Source organism: Chrysemys picta, chromosome 4, assembly GCF_011386835.1.
Source record: "Chrysemys picta bellii isolate R12L10 chromosome 4, ASM1138683v2, whole genome shotgun sequence".
Lineage (NCBI taxonomy): Eukaryota > Metazoa > Chordata > Testudines > Emydidae > Chrysemys > Chrysemys picta.
Window position 1 is genome coordinate 22,667,814 of NC_088794.1, and position 21,232 is coordinate 22,689,045.

At 41.2% G+C, this 21,232-nt stretch overlaps 1 protein-coding gene across 20 annotated transcripts; it reads right to left on the minus strand.

Moving 5' to 3' along the window:
• Positions 1-591: 591 nt before the first annotated feature.
• Positions 592-21,217, minus strand: NFYA (nuclear transcription factor Y subunit alpha). 20 transcript variants are annotated; one of them, XM_042849083.2, is made up of 10 exons: positions 21,067-21,217; positions 17,259-17,380; positions 14,928-15,008; positions 12,353-12,499; positions 9,781-9,912; positions 8,858-8,963; positions 7,807-7,973; positions 6,297-6,470; positions 5,776-5,868; positions 592-4,149 (listed from the first exon to the last, which is right to left on the minus strand). In XM_042849083.2, the coding sequence occupies exons 2-10, from the start codon at positions 17,331-17,333 to the stop codon at positions 4,096-4,098; spliced, it is 1,029 nt and encodes a 342-aa protein (XP_042705017.1). In that variant the 5' UTR covers positions 17,334-17,380; positions 21,067-21,217; the 3' UTR covers positions 592-4,095. The 20 variants fall into 20 exon arrangements, with proteins under 20 accessions (XP_042705017.1, XP_008171998.1, XP_008171997.1 ...); XM_008173776.4 differs by having other exon boundaries at positions 14,925-15,008; XM_008173775.4 differs by having other exon boundaries at positions 14,928-15,011.
• Between the last annotated feature and the right edge of the window lie 15 nt (positions 21,218-21,232).

Below are 21,232 nucleotides of genomic sequence, written 5' to 3' on the forward strand. Positions count from 1 at the left end.
CACACCCCCAACTTCGGCCAGAGTTTCCCCAGCTCATGACCGGTTAGCTGCAAGTAGCTGTTTAACCGTTAGGACTTGTACAGATTAGTCCATCACCCAATCAAGACCCTCTACAAGGCACCACCCTCGTCAGCTGAAAGTCCTTATTCTGCTAGAGAATGGGGCGAGGGAAGAATAAGGGAATGTCCTCTGTTTCCTGCTCCCTCATGGTCTGCCCCATCCTGCAGGAAGCTCCCAACACAGAGACATCCCTCTCAGGTGGCCCCCCCCACACACACACACACAAAATTAATCAAACAAGACCCTACGGGCACAGTCCAATTATCCTCCACGGCTGCAGGCCATGCTACAGGGAGACTGGCTGCCTGAAGGTGCCGTCACCTGCAGCTTGCTCACAGGCCACCTGGTGTACAGTCTGACCTTCATCAATATGGCATGCCACCCTACAGGAAGGCCACCTGTTTATAGATGCTGTGAACAGGGCCAGAACTTTTTGGGGGGATGTGCAGTGCAGAGGAAAGTCCTTCCAACTGCCCTGCAACTGCTCAACAGAAAAGTTTAAAGATAAGAAAGAAAGCATAAACCAGGAGCTCAGAGTTTATAAATTTTTTATTTGCTGGATAGTGTACACAGTACTTACAATTGCATCTATTAAAGACAAAATACACTTGAAAAAAATGCATCATATAAAAAAAATTATAAACTTTTGAACTATTTACAAACGTTGCCTTACGTTACACAAATCTCAATACCCCGCCCCCCCATTCACAAAGTAAGAAATTGACTTTTTAACATGCAAAAGCCTTTGAAAAACTATTTAGCATCACTTAGGGATCATTTCCCACACCCCATTCTACACTTGTATAAAACTGGTTTTGATAGGTTCAATGCTCCAGTGCTTTAGGGGTCAAATGACCAAGCATCAAGTTCTCCTCATACCCATCATTATTTCTTTTATCCTGATCTGTCCTACTGTACTGTGCTCCCAATCTGGAATTTATGTCCAAATCTAGCCAATACGCAAGCTAGAGTTCTCACATCCACTTATCTCACAGCATCTCCAGTTTTATAAATTATTTGTAAAAAGAGCTTTGAATCTTTTTGTAACATGGTGCTGAGATCTTCAATCTCACTGAGCAAATAAAGGCCTTCAGAAGTGTGTCACTGAATACAGGAAAACCAAAACAAAGAAAAGGTATGACACTAACACCCAGGCTTTCACACCACTGTATAAAATTTACCTACAAGAACTCTCTATGTAGCACAAATGCATAGGTCTTTATACACCTTCTACAACTATGGCTCAGAGAATTTATTTGGGGGAGGGGCTATCTGGAAGAAGTTCTAGATGTTTTGTGAAGAGTTGTATAAGTTCTTAAAGAAAACAAACACTGGGGCCAATTACTCAGATACAAGATGTCAGACCAACAACCTCCATTCCCCTAACTTCCCAACTTTCAGAGAAGATTCTCTGGGATAGAAATTGGTTGTAAAATGAAAGTAGAAAGACTGAGAGGCTCCCTTAATCCAGAATGGCACTACTCTTCCCACCCCCCAGCGTGCATTGGTAACCCAGATTGACAAAATGTACAAATGCTCTTAAAAAGTATTTACAATAATGTGTTCATTCAAACAAAGCAAAATATTTACTGTTCCTTCACTAGGAAAGAGTTTGATATTTCCTGAAATAGGGGACACGACAAAAAATGTTAAGCAAGGGTTTCATGTGAAGAAAAAAGCACCATACTCTAATTGCCCAAAATATTTTAAGACTGAGCAACCAACTAGAGATGCCAACGATGTAAGGGGTAAACTAATGCTTTTTGAATAATAATAAAAAAATTAAAATGCAAAATTATAGGTAACAAATACAACCTAAGACAAAATACAAAAATAATGTATTCCTTTATTTGCAAGTCATGAATTGAAACTAGGGTTCCATGTCACCCCTTAACTGTGAATGTCACCAACAAACTAGAACACAGCTCCTTGCAAATTTTAGATCATGTCAACCATGGGGGGGGGGGGGGGGAGGGAAGGGGGAGACATTGAACTAGGCAGGAAAGATAATCATCTTTAATTACAGAATATAGTCTACATGCCAAAGGACAAATCCCAAAGTAGCAATTCCCTTCCTGTATTTTCATTGGCTGAAATTTGGGAACCTTCCTAGGTGGCTGGGCCAAGAAGTCCAGTTCTCTTGGCATCACTCCAGGCTGACTGCTGTCAAATTGAAATAAATCATTTTCACCTTTTCTGTTTCTCTCTTTGATCCTCTCTCACATGTTTTTACTACTTTAGGTTTAGTATCTTTTTATCCAAAGGAAAGGGGCCTTCTGGTGGCATTGTTCACCCCTCCCTCACCTCTGTTTGCCACCCAATTTTCTTCCTCCAGTTTACACAACTAAATTGTTACTTTGAGTGTTCCTCCTGTTCATGATTTGAGGAGATGGTGTAGGGCATATTCTCCAAACAACTGTGTTTGCTGTGCTACCTTAAGACAGACCCCTCTAAAATTTAACTAGTCTTTCCAAATCACCTTCTTCACTACTTCACCCATGAAGACTCTCCTCTCCACTGCTTTCATCATTCAGGCTCACCCATCACACTTAATTCTGGTGACCCAATAGAGTCTTAAGATTTAAAACACAGAGCACGCAAAAGTTGGAAACAGCAGCAGCACCTTAGATGTGTAAAGGGGATCAGCTTAAGTGTGGATGAGGTAAGGGTGGAAATAGGTAACTAAATATGACTTGCTAGAAGGCTATAGAAACCTCAGATCCCATTGCCAAATTTCAAAGCCGGGATGATGGACCAAGTTCAAAATCCGAAATTGACTAATCACAAGGTATTCAACAGATGCCCACAGAAAGAAGTCACAAAAAAGGGAGCCAACTAAAAAAAAAAAAAAAAAAAAGCAAACATTCCTCCTTCATTCTCTAAGTGCCATGTTTATACAAGAGGACATTTCATAAAAAGCTTGAAGGGATTATCAATGTTTGCCCTCACTACATAGTCTTTGAGCTAGACCAGGATGCACCAAATTGAGCTGGCCTCTGCTCCAGTTGTGATGCAGCCATCCTTCACCCTGAATAAGGTCAAAGCTCTGTACAGAACCATCTGCAATTTAAAACACACTCAGACAGCCACACTGGGAGATAGTCAATCCCTCCATTCTGAGGTTCCAGATTTCATCTCTTTTGGAGCAACCAAGTTCTGCACTGGCAGAGTAAAAATAGACACTGAACTTCTTTTAGAAGAGAATCTCAAACTTTTTTTTATCATTTTTATCCCAGAAGCTGGATTTCACCTTTCAACGCATCCATTGCTAGCAACATGCCACCAGCGCCAAGTTTGTTTTCCCTACTTAGCTCTATGTCAATGAGCCACTCCCATCTTACTCCTTGGAACAGATATACAATATTTCAATTCTTGTAAAGGTCTTGCAATATTCACAACAACTTGACAAGATGGTTGAACTTTTCCCAGAAAGAGCTTGCTGTTTACTTTTACAGGATGGAGCTTAGAGAACCTCTTTCTGTTCTCTTACACAGTTCCAGAAGGGCAAATGCAACTACAAATGAACAGTTCAGCTGTCAATAAATGAAGTCCAAAGCTGTGAGGACTGGCTATAAACAACAAAACTCCACTGGGAAAACAAAGCACTGTGGTGTAGTCATGTTAGCTCTGGTTGCTACAAACTGGATTACTCCTCCGCAGAAGGGCCATGGCTCTCTATGGTCTGTTAGCCCTGCTTCAGCATGCCAGAGTTATTGCTAATCACTGTGTCAGTTGGCCAACCTTAATTCAAGAAATGTAAAAGGCATGAGTTGTCAGACTTTCAAACCCCTGCATTGAATTACACGGGTATACCAAGAAGGTCCTTACAATTTCTATTTGCTGAGTCCATTGCAGTTAAAATCTCAAACAAACCACTTACTGGAAAGGTGGTTTTTGTTGTATAGAAAAGGGTAGGCTAAGATATGGTGATTGTCCATTGTCCCATTGGAAGGTTTGCTTGATACATTGGTAAGATAGGACACGCTTGAAGAGGGACAGGAAATTTGTTCAGTTACTTTTTCCTTCAGACAGTGGTTAGGATACTCTGATCATCTGTGTCATTGCGTCTTCATTTGCCTGAGTTGGATCCTGTAGATACAAAAGACAAACAATACTGTGACCCTGAAGTATTTTCCTTACAGCAAAGTACTTCTACTACAGCAGCCAATCCTTGACGGCAAATATCTCCCTTTGTCCAAAAGAAAAAAAATTATATACAAAAAGAGTTATTGAGCCAGAAACTCAGCTTAGCATAAACCAGTGTCGTTTCACTGACTTCAATGGAGCTATCCCAGTTTACACCAGCTGAGGTGCTGGTACATGAAACCTGCAGGTTAAGAAACTAACTCTGCAAGACTCTTCCAATCAAACAGCACACCTCCGGTAGTAAATGCAAGACTACATGATTGGGAAAAGATAAGTAACCTTAGAAGACAAAAGTAGCTTTGCCAAACAACCTTTTATTGCCATAGTTAGACAGGTGTGAGAGCTGCCAATATCTTCAATATTCAAAGCCAAGTGATGCTGTACCTTCAAACTGCTTTAGAAAGCTGGTGAACACAAATGCAGCATGCAGTTAGAACTGTGATTTTCAAACTTTTTCCATTTGTGGACCCCTAAAAAATGTCAAATGGAGGTGCAGAACCCTTTGGAAATCTTAGTCTGAAGACTCCCAGGGGTCCACAGACCACAGGTTGAAATCCACGGAGTTAGAATGTGGGATTCTAATTCAGAGGAACGAGTGAAGTTTTAGTTCCTGGGAGTAAAGAGATAATTTAAGGCTCTCCTTCCTTAAGGAATAACAGTTTACATCATGTCTCTCCTCTCCCTTAAGGAGTAACAGCTACATCCCTTTAAGTTTAAAATGTTGACAGCATTACTCATTCCATCCCCAGAAAATTTATCCTCTCTCTACTACAAACATTTCCCCCACATTTGCAAGGGACACTAGGATAGAAGAGGTACAAATTTACAGAAGACAAGAATGCTGTATCACACATCATAGCGAATTATGAGTTTTAAACAGTATATTCCAGACTACATCACTAAATTAGATGAATTTCAAGCAAACCAGCTCTGTTCTTTGACAACAGCTCACAACTCAAGCCAATCATATACTAGACATAGTTGGGAATATTTACTTGGGAGGAGTTGGTATGGACTAAAGAAAGAAGTATCGTATCTCTAAAGAGAATGGATCTCTTAGGTTAAAGATACACTGCTATCTCAATTCTGTAAAAGGCAATGGTGTTTTCTATCCCATTATATTCTCTGAAAGCCTCTCCTGGCTCCTTTCACTTCATTTAAAACAGTGTGAAATATTAAAGCTACTTTTAAAAATAAAAAGATCCAAGGATGCCCACTTCTGAATTTCAAACTGCATGCTCATTGACTTTCATCCATCTTTCACTACCATCTTGAGGCAGTAAACAAAGACGAGCAGCTGACTGCACCTTTCTGTACAGGCAAACAAATAGAGCAATTACATTTCTCTCCATTTATAAAACAAAGTTGAATACAGGTTTATATTAAGATTACTATGGCCTAGCTACTTGATTGGGGAAAGAGGACAAAGACCAGGGGCTTAGCCCAACAAGGTCAGGAAAGCTGCAGAAAAATTAGAGCCCTTAAAAGTGTTTTTCTGAGGGCTACTCGGAAGGCGTGTGCAAATTCAGCCATACAAAGAACATAGCCGGAAGCAAAGGTTTTGCTCACCTGCATATCCTTTTCCTTCGGTGAGAAAAAACGCCCACCTTCTCCCCGTTTCCTAGCCATGGCATGACGATGTCTAGACTCATGCAAGTATTTCTGCAACAATAAGAAAAAGAATGGTCACGAGTCATTCAATACTTTCTAGCTCAGTATTATTACTGCAGCTAACTGAGCACTCAGAACCAATTCCTTCTAATGAAAGACAAAGAATGCCTTTGAGGAAAGTCAGTGTACTCGCCAGTTACAATACAACCACATATACTTTCATCAATTAAGAGCCAAGGAAGTAAGTAGGATTTCAACACATGGTCTCAAAAACGGCTCTGATATCTGTCAAAAGACAAAATGTGATGAGCAATATCCATCAGTGAGACAGACATATGTATGTTGCACAAGGCAGGAAGAAGTCTATTAGAATCAATTCCAAGTGTCTCCATGTCACCCAAAATGTCTTCTATATCATTATAATGCAATGTCATTCCTCCACACGATGCCTAAAAAGTAACCTTGGGTTATATACTCACCCTCCTCTCTTTGGGGATTTTCCCCTCAGCTTCCAGCTTGGCTCGTGCCTGCCTCCTCTTCAGGATTCGGTGGTACTGCTTGGCATTTACATAGAGGGGCTCCTCTTCAAGCATCTCTGCCCCTGGCAATGGAATCCTCTGAATAGCTGGTACTGATCCAGCCCCTGGTACCATCTGTGTAAAGAAGCACACACACAGACGCATATGGTTCACAGCAGATGCTACATACACAAAAGGAGATACCATCAGTCCAAAAATATTAATGCGGAAGTAACTGAAAAGATGTATTGTCTGAACAACTGTGTCTACTTCAAAGTGATGGAGTATCAAAGTCAACTGCACACAATTCAACAAACTGTCAGTTACATATTGCCAATGTTTTTGATATTTTGTTTGTATAAAAAGCTAAATGTAAATAAATTCTATTACTGTGTGAAGTTTCTCTAAACAAATTTTCACTTTTGTACTGATTGTTTTGTATCGGACATTTACATGACAAGGATATGAAAACCTGTTAAAATTCCTAAATAACCCGATTAAAAAAAAAAAAAAAAAAAAAAAAAGCTGCACAATACCTAGCGCTCCAAGCAATTCATTTTCCTGTACAATGTAATGTAGTATATACTCATCTCTTCTATTGGTATTTTATTAGTGCATGTTCTACTTGTCTAACAATTTCTGTATATTTATTAAACAAGTGTTATTCATAAAATGTCTGCTGCCATCTAATGGAGCTGAACAGTAAAACACAAGCCAAGAGGGAATCTCAGCACAAATGTAGTATGAACATGAGCAGAACAAAGCCCTTATTTACTAGAAAAAAACATCTGCGGGATACTGAAGAATAGCAAGTTTTTGCTTGAACTCTTCAAATTTATAAGTATCTCTAATAAAAGTTCCTTTAAATTAAAATTTTGAACTTCTTTGAATTTGATGATAAAATTATGGGGGAGAGGAAGCATGACCTATGTAATAACTCCCCAGAGATTAAACCAGGGCTGGTTCTACAGCCAGATGAGTAAGGTGGCCAACTTCCAGGGGACCCCATACCTCTTCTGTGTGTGTGCACGCGTGCATGCGTGCTATCTTCTGATTGGCTGGCTGGCAGGTTTCTTGGGGTTGGCTTTGGGGTTTGTATTTTCTTGTTCAGCCACTCAGGCAGGTGGGGGCAATGAAAATGTTTTCTGCCGTGGCCAGCAAAATGACTAGGACTACTCCTGGATTAAACATTACAATTTATTTATTCCAGTTTTTTAAAGAGAGTTATCAGAAGAGGAAGCATGATCTATCTAATAATTTGCCACACAAATTCAACAGTACAATTATTTACTCCAATTTTAAATCCATATTAAACCAATAGGAAGTCCTAATTACAACTAATTTCTGAGAAGACTGAGCATATTAGGTGAAACTAATATGAATCTCAAACCACAGTTTGAAGATAGTAAACTTAAAATTTAACTTGTAAAATGACAAAAAGTGAAAAAGAACTTGGAAATTCCATACGTACCATAACCATTCCACCTGAATTGACCACATTTCCAGCAACTGGTAGCGTCACAGTTACAGTCCCTTGCCCACTGCTAGTTGTATTGGTGTTGGCTCCTGCCTGGACAATTTGTGCTCCTGCCAAACTGGCTGCTGGGATGGTGATCATGCCTGTAACAGGGACTGTAACTTTAAGAAAATAAAACACAAAACAAAAAACAAAAACACGCACACAGAAAGAACGAAGGGAACACCATTAGTCCCACTTCTATTTTCATTCACTCACTCTTGGATAACGTACAAGAGGATGGCAAAAAAAATGTTACAAGCAACCATTAACCAAATCCCATCATCTGTCCTTAATACACAAATGCACTCAACTTTTCAAAGTGTTCATTTGTCATAGACATGGGAATCACAGCCCAAATGTGAAGCCATTTCTCCAAAAACCTCAAAAATGAAATGTAAATGCTTGCACTCTCCATTGACAATTTGTCAGGAACCCAAAGCTCATATTTTATTTAAACATTAAACCTGAAAGTGAAGAACTGATTCTTATTCCGTAATCCCATTTGCACTTTCCACACCAAAGAGCTCTTGTCCTATTTGCAGGCACAGTTATATTTGCAGATTCCTAGTAACCAGCCCTGCAAAAGGGGGGCAGGGGATTAATTTATCTGCTTCACTGTGGTCTGGGAAAAAGACTGCTGTAGCTATTTAAAAAGTTAGTTCTACAAATGTGACTCTATATTATCAATGTGAAAAAAATCTCCTGCACTTATTTGTACATTTCAAACTCTTTGTATCTGTACAGCTGTTACAGCACATTCTGTTACTAACAATATAAGGCATATCAGAAAAAAATCTTATGGATGTCAAGAGTAGTAAAAACCTACAATTCCAACTCTAAAGACAGACAGAAGGAAGAGGAACAAAAACTTTTGCTCTTCCAATCGTCATGGTGTTCCTCGACACTAAGGAGCCAAGAAGAAATGAAATGGTAGGCGTCTCTCTGGAAACTTTCAACTATAACTTAAGAGAATGTGCTGTCCTTTATATGCCAAAGTTCACACCTTGTTGAAGAATGGTTCCATCAGCATTAACAGGCTGATAGACAATGGTCTGGCCTTCTGCTGTCTGTGCCACCTGCTGCCCTTGAACTGCTATCTGCTGCTGGGTCTAAATGGAACAAAGAACATCACAAATTACAAACTGCTGAGAAGTTAAAGATTTCCATCCCTATTAATGTCCATATTGAACCCGAGGACAGGAGTCTCCATACTCAGAATAGAATTGTGTATTTACACGCCAATTTCAACTGGAGATTAAAAGATACTTAAAATATATACAAAACTTTTACTTAAACTTGTTGTAAGGAACAAGAGAACTGGGGAACTAAATTAACCGACCAAATCTGAGATGCATCAAGAACTTCTTGTAATATTATTGCGTAATATTAGTAGCAACTACAAGTTTTACAGAAGTTCTTCATGGGAGACATCTCAGAGTTTAAAAAGGGCAGTTCTACATACACAAATATGTTTAATATACTGGGATTTTTTTTTTTTTTTTTTTTTTTTTTTTTAAGATCTAGGTCTCATATTTCATGATCGACATGTTAAACAGATACTCAAGTAACAGTAACAAAACAAATTTTTCCTAAATAAAAAAGATTTCACAAAAGTCAAATGTAACTATAACTGTTTACAATTTTGGGGGGGTGGGGAATGTTAAATTCAACAGTATTTTTCATTTTAAACATTCCCATTCAGGGAATCCCAAATCAATAATGTACAGATAAGAACCAGTTGGTAAAACAGTGACAAATACAGTTATTCTGTCCCAGCAAAGCGATTTGCAAAAAAGAAAATAGCATAAAAGCTGATGTGTTACAAATCTATTTATTTCAATATCAGATGGTTCTGGATACTAACTTTCTAACATCTTCTCCCTTATTGTAAGCCCATTACAATCCCTTTCATGCTGGTGCAGTTACCTGTGTCTGGCCAGCGGTAACTGCAGTCTGTGGCTGCTGAATAATGATCTGCTGGGTCTGGCCCTGTTGACCCTGTACCTGCACAGCCTGCCCACCTTGAATCTGAATCTGGCCTGGCTGGACCAACTGAATCTGTGGAAGAAAGAGTCAGAAAGGAACATTAACTAAACCTGTTCGATTTTTCCCTTTGGTCTCAGCATTATCAAAGCATCTTCCAACAGTCATCTACTGCGGCCATTAGGAAAACCCCCACTAACTTCCCTCTTTTAATGGAGACAGTTTGTTTTAATTTATTCCTGCCCCGTGACATAGTAATCACCAATGCAAGGGAGGATAAGACTAAGCAGAAAGGAGCAAATATACATGCTCATGTCATCATGCCCCATCAGTTTTCCACTGTTTACCAAATACAGCATGATCAGAGAGAGAAATACACTAGCCTTGAGCATGAGACCAGGGATAATACTTACCTAAATCACAGGAGGAATGGGACTTTAAGGGTTAATTAAGATAGCTGTAAAGTATCACAAGTGCTAATTATCAAGCACATAAAAAGTAGCCTGGTATTTACAAAAGCCTAAGACTAACCTTGCAGAGAAGAGATACTTTCCAACCCCGCTTGGTGCACCTCTCAGGATAAACTGGAATACTGTCAGCCCCCATTGCTGAAAATTCCAATTACACACTTTCTTCTAATATACAGGCTGTATAGAGTATGTTACACTGAGGAATGATAATAGTGTTTTCCTAATATATAGTGCCTTTCAGCCAAGTATACTGAAGTATTTCACAAGTCACTAAAAAAGCCCATCAACACAGCAAGTTAGTGGCACAGCACAGACAAAAGTTCTGTGACACCAGACACAATCCCCATGCTCTAAGTTGCTTAAATTTCCACCCTTTGTTCTTGAGGAACACTTATCAAGGCCTTGCCTAAAACCAAATACTATCTTTTAAATAGACAGTTCTATCCAATGTGTATTACTGAAAAATAATCCTATCCCATCCAGCACTTTTACGCTCTTTGAAGCCAGGGGTTTTAAATTCTTCTCCAGCCTTCATACATTGGAATAAGTGAACTTCATGTTAGCCCTGAAGCATTTTCAAGGAATTCTATATTTTTATGGGACAAGAACATGAGTAGGCATGGAACTGCTGTGTGTTACAGCTGCCAAGAACCAGAAAAAGCTCTGGCTGCATTTCAGGGGATTGTGCGGAGTATATTTGCAGCATCCATTGGAAATATACTTTGAAATACAGAAGAAGCTTCACTTTAAATATTTGGTTGTGACACAGAGGCTCATGGGCTACAGTTGGCAAAGAGTTCACTATCATGTAACAGCAACGCCTGACAAATGCACTATACCTAGCCCCTGCTTTCACAGTATGTATCCATAAAGAATGGCATGTGAGGTCTCAAATAAAAAGTTTATGTCATACTCATCCTCATAATCATTGCATGACATAAGTACGAATGATATTTAAGGAGTTACGAATGATATTTAAGGAGTTGTGTATACACATTGAAAATATATTTTGAAGTCTGTCATTGATCAAAGAGAAAAATAGGTTTCTTCAAGACAGAAGGTAAGAGTATATCTCTCTGTCAAATATAAATTAACCATTGGAAGCCAACACAATGGAAATGCCTTTTATATACGAAGTCAACAGGGGAATGGGACGTTAACAGGGACACAAGACACTGGAGACAGAACCACAGGGGGCTGTCCTGTCTCTGGGAGCAGACAATGAACTTTGGAGCATACAAAGGAAGGCAAAAAGACTTTATCTGGCACCTGAGGAAGTAAACAGACAGTGCATCTACATTCATGAAAATGGGATCTCAACCAGGCTTGGCTGAAATGCTGCAGAAGACATTTGGGGTGAGAAACTTCCTTAGACAGAACCTTAGCTTGCTAAATTAAGTTTAATCTCTAGTAAGTGAGTGATGACTTGGTTTTATACATAACCTGTTTCCATGATGTTTACTCACTATCTCTTAAAATTCAATCCTTGACAATAAATTCATGCATTTATAGTGATGACAATGCAACTCCATGCTGTAGTATTATACAAAGAGCTGACACTGGGTCGAATCATTCAAGCCGTACACAACTGCCTTCGGGGGACAGCTTACCTGGCACGACTATCAGGTTTCAGTGGATAAGGGGCTGCACACTATAGGGGGAACACTTCAAAGTGGCTCAGAGATTGGGGTGCACCTATGGTTAACCTGCAAGGCAAAGTAAGGGCTGGCCTAGCCCTGAGGAAAATATTTAGAGGCTAACAAACTGGAGGCCTCAGGTAGCTGGCACAGGTTAAGCACATTCAATTCTTCCTCTCGCTGGAGGGAGGGAGAGATAACAAGGTGACACTCAGTCCTGGGCACCTCAAGAACTGTCACGGTAGTTCATACAATGCTCACTGGGGCAGATCCTCAGCTGGTATAAATTGTCATGGCTCCCTTGACTTCAAAGAAGCAATGACAATTTACACTAGCTTATGATCTTCCCTAGGACAGTCATAGTTCATTCCTGGACCATTATGATTAATGAAATCAGAGTATACTGACCTGCTGCAATCCTTGCGATCCAGAAACTGGGACTTGCATGATGGTCTGACCCTGACCCCCAGGCACAGCTTGCACCATGATTGGCTGGCCGGTTGATGTGATCAGCTGACCTCCACTTACTTGTACCATTAATGGCTGACCCTGGACCTAGAGAACAGAAGAAACAACAAACAGAACAATGAAACAAAGTCAGATGATAAAAAATCTCAAGTGAAATTGATAAATATTAAGGGCTAAATGTTTATTTCAGTGGAAGGGCCATGAAAACTAAATAGTCTCTAAATTGTTTTTATGCACAACTTCCAACAAACAAGATGTCTAAAAATGTCTCCATTTTGTGTGGCTGAATTTAGTAAGTTGTCCTTTTCTGCTACTGCCTAATCAAAACCACAAAGTCCAGATACAATAAAGCATGTACAATATTTACATAGTACATATGGCTAAATTGTCCATACACTAACGTAGACAGGGATTACCTCTATATACAGCCTGAGAACTGGAACCTTTCAAAAAAGAGCTCACAATCCACAACAAGTCTTTGTATTTCATTAAGAAGTCCAATGCAGATGAGTAAAGGCTCCAATATAAAGCTACCTTGGCAGGTGGGGTTCAAGAAATTATGTTCTCATAGCATCTTAATTTCCAGATGGCTATGGCATGAATTGTTCTTGGAGCATCTTCTTGTGATCATAAAGGGAAGTTGTGCTTGTAACAGCACAAAGTATGGCTCAGAAAGGAGGAGTGGATGAAGTGCACCAACAAGTCTTGGAATGGTGAAGGTTTCTAGATCAGACAAGAGAGCCCTTACAAATATTCTTTGGGAAGAGGCCTGGGGGAGAAAGGAAGGCAACAGAAAACTCCATTCAGTTATGCTTATCTAGCAAGGAAGAGAGCCATCTGCACCAAAATAATATGCCAGTCGAAGAGCTCAATAAAAGCCACATCTTTAGGTCTTAAACTTGGAGTGGGAGGCAATTGACAACAGGATTATTTCTTCACTGCACTTAACACATTTCATAGAAGTGAAGAAAGAGCATAATAGGGCAATCACTGAACTCCAATTTCAGTTATCATGGAAACTTCAAGGACTTTCAAAGGCAAATGACCATCACCTCTGACTTCCATCTCCAGATCTCTCATTTTTGACACTTCTTCCCCTACCTTTCAACTAATTACAGTGCAGGAGAAACAATCCGTGACTGAATTATCATCAGTAAAAAACTTTCAGAATTTATGAAATTATCTAAAATAATAAGGTCCCTTAAAGGAAAAAGCTCCGATTTCTATATGTTGAAATGCATTAGTGGCTTATACAATGACACACACATCAGCAACCCTATGTATCAGCTGTCAAGCTCCCAGATAGGATTTCCTGGCTTCATTAAGTCATCTGATAGTCCTACCTTCCACCCACTCTTCCCGCCATATAAAAACCACTTTCATTAATGAGAAGTGAACAGTATGCATTACAATATAGTGAAAAAGATGCAAGCATGCATACATCAGCTACAAAGCAGCAAAAAGTAATTAGCATGATATGCTTAAATTGAAATAAAATGATAATATAAATCCAGGATTTTTGTTAATGTATTTTTAAAACGCAAGCAAGAAAGGAGAGATGAAAAGCAAACTTTTCAGCAATAGGACTGTGATACAATCGAGCTCCAAGCAATTGCCTCCAATTCTACCAGCTCACCCTCTTTCACATTTTAGCTCACATCAGGAAACCACTGCACATACTTCATTATTTGCAGGACCATTCTGACCATCTAGAACTGTTTTTCTCTCCAAAGAACAGAGGAAGGCCCCCCACCCCCACAAAGACCCCAGACATGGGTAGAAAAAGCTGTATCAATCTTGTAATATCTACCATGAAGGGGGTTTTCCATCCCTTTAAAGAGCTGCCAGACAAACCAATGAAATGAAGCTTTTAAGATGTGGAACATTGCACATGAACAGAAATCAGGGTTTGAAATAACCTGCATCCCTTCCCAACTGGTAGTGAGTTTTGGTAGTAATTAAGATGCAATTTATGGATCTGCTTGTGTTGTCACAGTAGAAATATGTGGTCAGTAATTATCTCAATCCTATAGTAGGCGAGAAAATCCTCAGTTTTTGTTTCTAGTCAGAAAAAAAATTCTCTCCTCAACCCCACTTTGGCTTCTTTCCACAGAGAAAACACACAAAAAGTCCCACTCAGCACTGGATCTGAGAGGTCTGAATCTCTGAGCTAGGTCCTGGGGTTTGTTTGATCTCTTGCCTGCAAGTTGTAATTTTCTCCTGCTTCATTCCTATTTCCACCAAAATTCATCTTCATAATCACACCAGCAGAGAGTTTTCATGAGTGGATCAGGGTTTGGCTGCATGCATTTTAGATCCAACAAACAGCTCTAACCGCTTCATTCGTTTTATTGAATGAAACTGCAATTAACATGTCCCAGCTGCTACAGACCAATGAAACTGCTACTAATCCTGTCCCTATTTCAAACCCTGGTAGAAACACAGCATTAGAGATGAGACGATGGGGAAGTTCATGCAGTGCTCACATAGACACAATTAGAGAGATCACCACTACCTGGAGGGTCTGGACTTGCTGGCCTGAGGCGGTTGCCACCTGGGCCTCTGTCTGCAACTGGACAGCAGTGACACCACCCTGCTGCTGGGAACAGGAACAGGAATAGCTTGAAACTTAACAACAAGGAAATGTAGAGCTCAAGGCAAGAGAGAACCTTACTGATGTGACAGAGAGAACTTAAAGTTCTCTTATCACTTGTTCTTGGAACACAGGAATGCTGAACATGCTCACATAATCTTAGGAAAGGAATACCAGCAAACCCGATGTAGGCTCACTGACAGGAGTCAGCAACAAACAAAACATAACGCAGACAACACTGTCAAGGTATTTTTCAGAATTTGAAGTTCCTATTGTTTTTTAAATGATCCCATGTTTATTTAAGTGTTTTCTCTTTAATTGCACATACTTGTTATTACAGAGGTGCGGTTGCTCGGTCAGACCCCGACTCCCAAATAAATGGCTCCAAAGTCCTTTATCCAACAGAAAAGGTATAGCATGGACAGCAGCAAAGTAAGTTTTACATACCCAGCCCATATGCTTGAGGGGCAATCTGAAGAGAATAGTTTAATCTCTAATGACCCATCCTCTCTCTAACCTCTTAGGAGAGATTCCCAAAAATAATCAGTACCAAATGCAGTAGTGGTTTGTGAGACTTGGACATCCATCCCCAGAGAATTAGACTAAGATTGGACCATTCACATTTTGTTAAAAACAGCATTCAAGGATTCCTTTTCAAAACCACCACCACATATGCAGTACTACATTAACTTTGAAAACCAATTCAAGAAATTAAAACTAGGTCAAGGTTTGGTCCTACTGCCTTTTGCAGAGTCCCTTTAAAGTGTTACAGGATTACAAAATGTCAATCTACCAATCAAAAGTGTTGATTTTAGTCATCTATCAGCATCAGGTTCATGGTTCTCAATTATCCACAATTTATTTTCTTTATAACTTAGTGATGGTCTCTGTAAGGGCCACATGCTGTTCCCACTGAAGACAAAGTCAATTTCCACAGTGGAAGTAGGGCCCAGCCTGATGTGTCTGGTATTTACACTGCTTGACAACCAGCAACAAAGTGCTACGCCTCTACCTCAATATAACACTACTCGATATAACATGAATTCAGATACAACGCGGGAAAGCAGTGCTCCGGGAGGGGAGTGAGGGGGGGCTGCGCACTCCGGTGGATCAAAGCAAGTTCAATATAACACAAAAAGAACAGGAGGACTTGTGGCACCTTAGAGACTAACAAATTTATTAGAGCATAAGCTTTCGTGGACTACAGCCCACTTCTGATGCATCCGAAGAAGTGGGCTGTAGTCCACGAAAGCTTATGCTCTAATAAATGTTAGTCTCTAAGGTGCCACAAGTACTCCTGTTCTTTTTGCGGATACAGACTAACACGGCTGCTACTCTGAAAACTGTCAATATAACACAGTTTCACCTATAACGCAGTAAGATTTTTTGGCTCCTGAGAACAGCGTTATATCGAGGCAGAGGTGTATTTTAAATTGAAAGTGTGATTCATATTGTCTCACTCATGTGCATAGCAGAAACAAACTAAAGAGCTCACTTCCACTGTCCCAAACAAAAGCAAATAAGGCTTAATGAACACAGCTAATCCACATAACCAGCTTGAAAATTCATCACAATATGAGGCTAGGTAAAGATAATATTTTAAAAGCATGTCTAACACTTTCATAAAAGCAATTCTACATGCCTGAACATTATTGTACCCAAGCCAGAAGTTAGTTTTTGGAGGAATGATTCAGACAAACAGTCCAACAAATGACAGACTGATCAGTACAAAGCAAAAGGCCTTTGTTGCAATTACTTTGTTATTGCATTCGCCCGGATCTTTCAGTGGGAGCAGAAAAAGTGATTCACATGAACATGATTGTTAAAGGAAAGCTGGAGAAATTCTCAAAATTTGCTTGAGACCATCCTGTTTCAACCCTTGAAGATAAACAACTGTTTGTGAACATTAAGTGCTCAAATTTACATTTTGTTTCATCTAAGATCTTCACTAAATTTTTATTATTTTTGTTCGTGTCAGAATTAAAGGGTAAAGTCCCTAATCTAATTCAACTTTGCATCGTATGTATCAGTTGTTTCTATTATTTTATTTAATATAGATTAGAAATGCTAATATTCAAGCACACGTCAATGACAGAATGAAACTGCTGATCAAGGGATAAGAGAGTCAACCAGCCATGCATCCAGTCACTCTCACTCAGCAACTTGATGGCCTGGTCGAACTGTAGAGAGCATGACATGCCTTATGACCAAATATCGGGACCTCTAGCTCACTCTAAGATAATTTTTCCATACCTGCTGCTGAATCTGTCCAGCTTGCACGACGATCTGTTCTGTGGAACTGTTGCTGTTTGCTGTGTACTGCTCCATAGTGTCTCAGTTCCAATCTTGTGCCCAATGCACCTCAGTCTGGATATCTGACAAGACAATAAAAAATGCATCATTACTGCCTCAATGGCTCAAGATCAGGATCAGTTTACAGTAGCAGGAAAACAAGCCATCTAATGACATTTAGATGACACGCCTTAACAGTCAGAACACCATTGTTTCAAGTAAAGGACCTACCCTGTGTCATTTGCATTTGTAGTAAGAGACAACATATTTTAATGTGAAAATTAAGTATTTTCCTAACACTCATGTGTAAAAAGAGGCAGCATCGTCCAACAGCTTGGGCAGAAGACTGGGATTCAGAACAGGGTTCTATTCCCAGTTCTGCTGCTGATCTTGGGCAAATTATTCCACCTCTCCCGTGCCTGTTTCCCCTACTACCATTTGTCTGTCTTGTTAGTTTAGATTGATCCCTCACTCCAATGCACAGGGGAGAAAAGGCTGAAGTAAAACCATTCATTCCACAGCTCTCTTTATTCTTATCTCCATTTCTTCCTTTCCTAGTTGATTAGCAAATGAGGAATTCTGATCTTCACCTGTAATGAAGCATTTGTTCTACTCTACCATTGAACAAGTCACTGCTATCCAGGTTCAAAGCCAGCCTAAATTTTTCATCAACTTTAAAAAGAAAAATAAAGGAATTAGATTTGATATCTGCACAGGATTTAGTCACAACACCCACTGACTTCAACTGGCTGTGTAATGTAAGAGACAAGGTGGGTGAGGTAATATCTTTTATTGGACCAACTTCTGTTGGCGAGAGAAACAAGCTTTTGAGCTACCCAGAGCTCTACCTTCAGTTAGATTCCAGACCTGAAGAAGGAGCTCTAAGCTCAAAAGCTCACCGCTTTCACCAAACAGAAGTTTAACTCACCCACCTTGTCTCACTAATATCCTAGGACAGATGTCGCTACAACCTGTGTAACGTGAGTCAGTTAACATTGCAACGAAGACTTAAAACATTGTAATTCCTGGCCTTTATGTTTATCTTTGCAACCTAATATGCATGAATTGTTTTGTATTTATCATAAAGATCATTGCAAAAAGGCTTTTAATTGATTTACTCATCTTTCAAAATACATTGATTACTTCGAAGATTGTTAGCTCAGTCAAATGAATGTAATCAACATGCATCAGGCCAACAAAAAAACAATGCGCAGTATGCAGCAGACAGACTACCTGGCCTAAATGTGGTAACCATTTGCTTATTCCCTCTGCCAAAAGCTTTGTTTGGAATTAAGAAGTACAACTACCCGCTCTGATCAGAGCAAAAATGTGAGTCATAGCACAGAAAGATACAACATTGTGCTGCAACTGTAACTTTATCTGTCCTTGGCCCATTTAGAGAGACAAGGTGGGTGAGGTAATATCTTTTATGGTGCCAAGTCAGACCACCTCAGGCCGTGTGCTTTTCTGATCTCATGAACTAAACAGGGTTTGGCTTGATCAGTATCTTGGATAGGAAACTAAGGAAAATCCAGGACATTGCAAGAAGTGGTGGTGGCAACATGACCAGTGGCACTGTGACTTCAAAGTCCGTTTAGGAGACCGGTCTTCTGCTTAAAATGTAATGCTGAAATCCTGATTACATGGCCAGGAAAAATTCCCATCCCATTTTGCAAGAGTATAATCATTAATACTGATAAAAATAATTTCTAGTTGTTAGTTACATTCTGCCTACCAAAAGTTCTCCCTCTAGTTTCAACCGCATACAGTATTCTTCACTTCTGTCCTAAATGCTTGTGCAGTATCACATGAAACAGCTCCCACATTCCATCCTTCAAGGCAGCATTTCAGCAGTGAGTGCAGGGTGCCAGCCTATTATATAGCATGTAAGCCAAGCACATACTAGCAAAAAGTTCCTTGATTTCCTCTACTCAACAACCTTTAAGCAGAGACCTATTAGTCATGAATACTCTAAGACCCAAATGCCAGGCGCCCCTTCTTCCACACCTGAAGTTCTGGGAAATTTCTTCTCAATCCAGCTTTTTGGGGGGTCAGAATAAGAGAAGAGAATGAGATTTTAGACATGCAGGATCATGACTCCATCGATGGCAAGGACAGAAGATATACTGAGGAGGGGAAGCAGTAGGGGGGAAAAGACTACTTTTTTTTGTTTTTTAAATACAGCTTATTTGTCCATAGACAATCATTTAACATTTTGTTGCCTCATAAGAAGACACGGAGAGAATTTTCTCAAACCAGAATTTTTAAAAATTAATGATTCTGTACTATGCTGCATGCCCCTCCTTCAAACTGCTGGTCTGACTGGTCACAAATCCTGTATAACTTGAAACTAAGGTACTTTCTACACTAGAAATAGTTGGTTGGTATAACTATACCAACAGAACCTCCCAGTGTAGATGCAGTTTATGCTGGCAAAAGCACGCTTTTGCTGGTATAGTTTATATGCCAGTTCTCTGAGTGAAATAAGCTATACTGGCAAAAAGTTCTTTTGATAGTATAACCGCATCTACACTATGACATTTGCCCATATAAAAATGTTGCTTATAAAAACCCCACCACACCTAAGCGACATTACCATACCAGCAAAAGTTTCTAGCGTCAACATGGTTTAAGTATAAAAATGAAAGCAGTTATACCTCATCCTGTACTTCAGTAAGAACATACATGACTAATCACATCCACTCTCCCCAAAGTGCATCAGTGAAAGTCAAAGAAAGAATTCAGCCAAAAATAACAGCTCAGGAGAGTCATATTGTGTTATTCAGCAGCAATAGAGACGCGGAGGCCAGTTTTCATTATTAACCTCATCTGGAACCTGCGAGTCCGTGTATGCATCTAGAGATTTTCAGTCCAGTTGAGCATTATGTGCCATTTGTCTAGAATGTACGTTTGTGGTGAGCTGCTGACAGCAGGATTTTCTTAGCCCACAGAGCACTCAGTGCTGATGAGGGGAAGGAAATGGCAGGCAGCCCCTCTATGGGGAAGGGAGAGACAAATTCCTAACTGCTCACCAGAGCGTTTTTAACTGCACAGCTCTCCTCGGGGACCGTGGGCCGGGCTGCTCTGTACTGTGGGGTCGGGGATGAGGTGCATAAAGGGTCCTAATCCCTGGGGGAGGCGGGATGCACACAGGGTCGTGCCTCTCATACTGGCCACAGCTGCACGGGGGGTGGACCCACGGGGGGAGGGGGGGCTGACCGCTCCCCCCGCCCAGGCGCGGGCTGCAGCCTGCTCAGTAGCTCTCCCCCGCGGGGCCACACGCAGCTGGTCTCCGCTCCGCGAAGGGGGAGGACGGGTGGCCCGGGCCCGCGCACACCGCGAGGCCCATGGGCCAGAAAAGCCAGCGGGGCTCGAGCCCCCTCCCCGGTTCGCCGAGGGCGGGGCCCGCGCAGTGGCGGCTCCCTTCATGGCGGCCCCTTCTCTCTGCACAGAGCTCCCCGGGGCAGAGTCCCCACCCGGGCAATGGCCCAGAGCCGGGCCCCTCCCTCTCCCCCGAGGGCAGACCCCGGCCGCCCCCTCCAGCCCGGGCGGCGACCCCAGGCCCTGCTCCCGCCTCTGCTGCTCCCCCGGTGGCCTCTCCGCACGCGGCGCGCCCGTCCCAGGCCCAGCAGCACGAGCCCCGTCCCTCCGCTCCCCCAGTGCCCGGCCAGCCGGCCCTGCGAGCGGCCTCCTGACTGGTCACTCGGCCCCGCCAATCCCGGCGCTAGGGCCGGCGCTCGGGGGCTCCATATTGGCTGCTCGCACTCACCGTGCCTCGCTCCCCCGGTTCGGGTCCCGCTCTGATTGGCTCCGCCACCGGCCCCCGAAACCCAATCAGCGCCTCCACTCAGCCGCCGCGCAAAATGGCGCCCAACCCTGAACAAAGAGAGGACGGAACGCAGGGCGCATGCGCCGAATAGTTCCGCCCGCCGCAG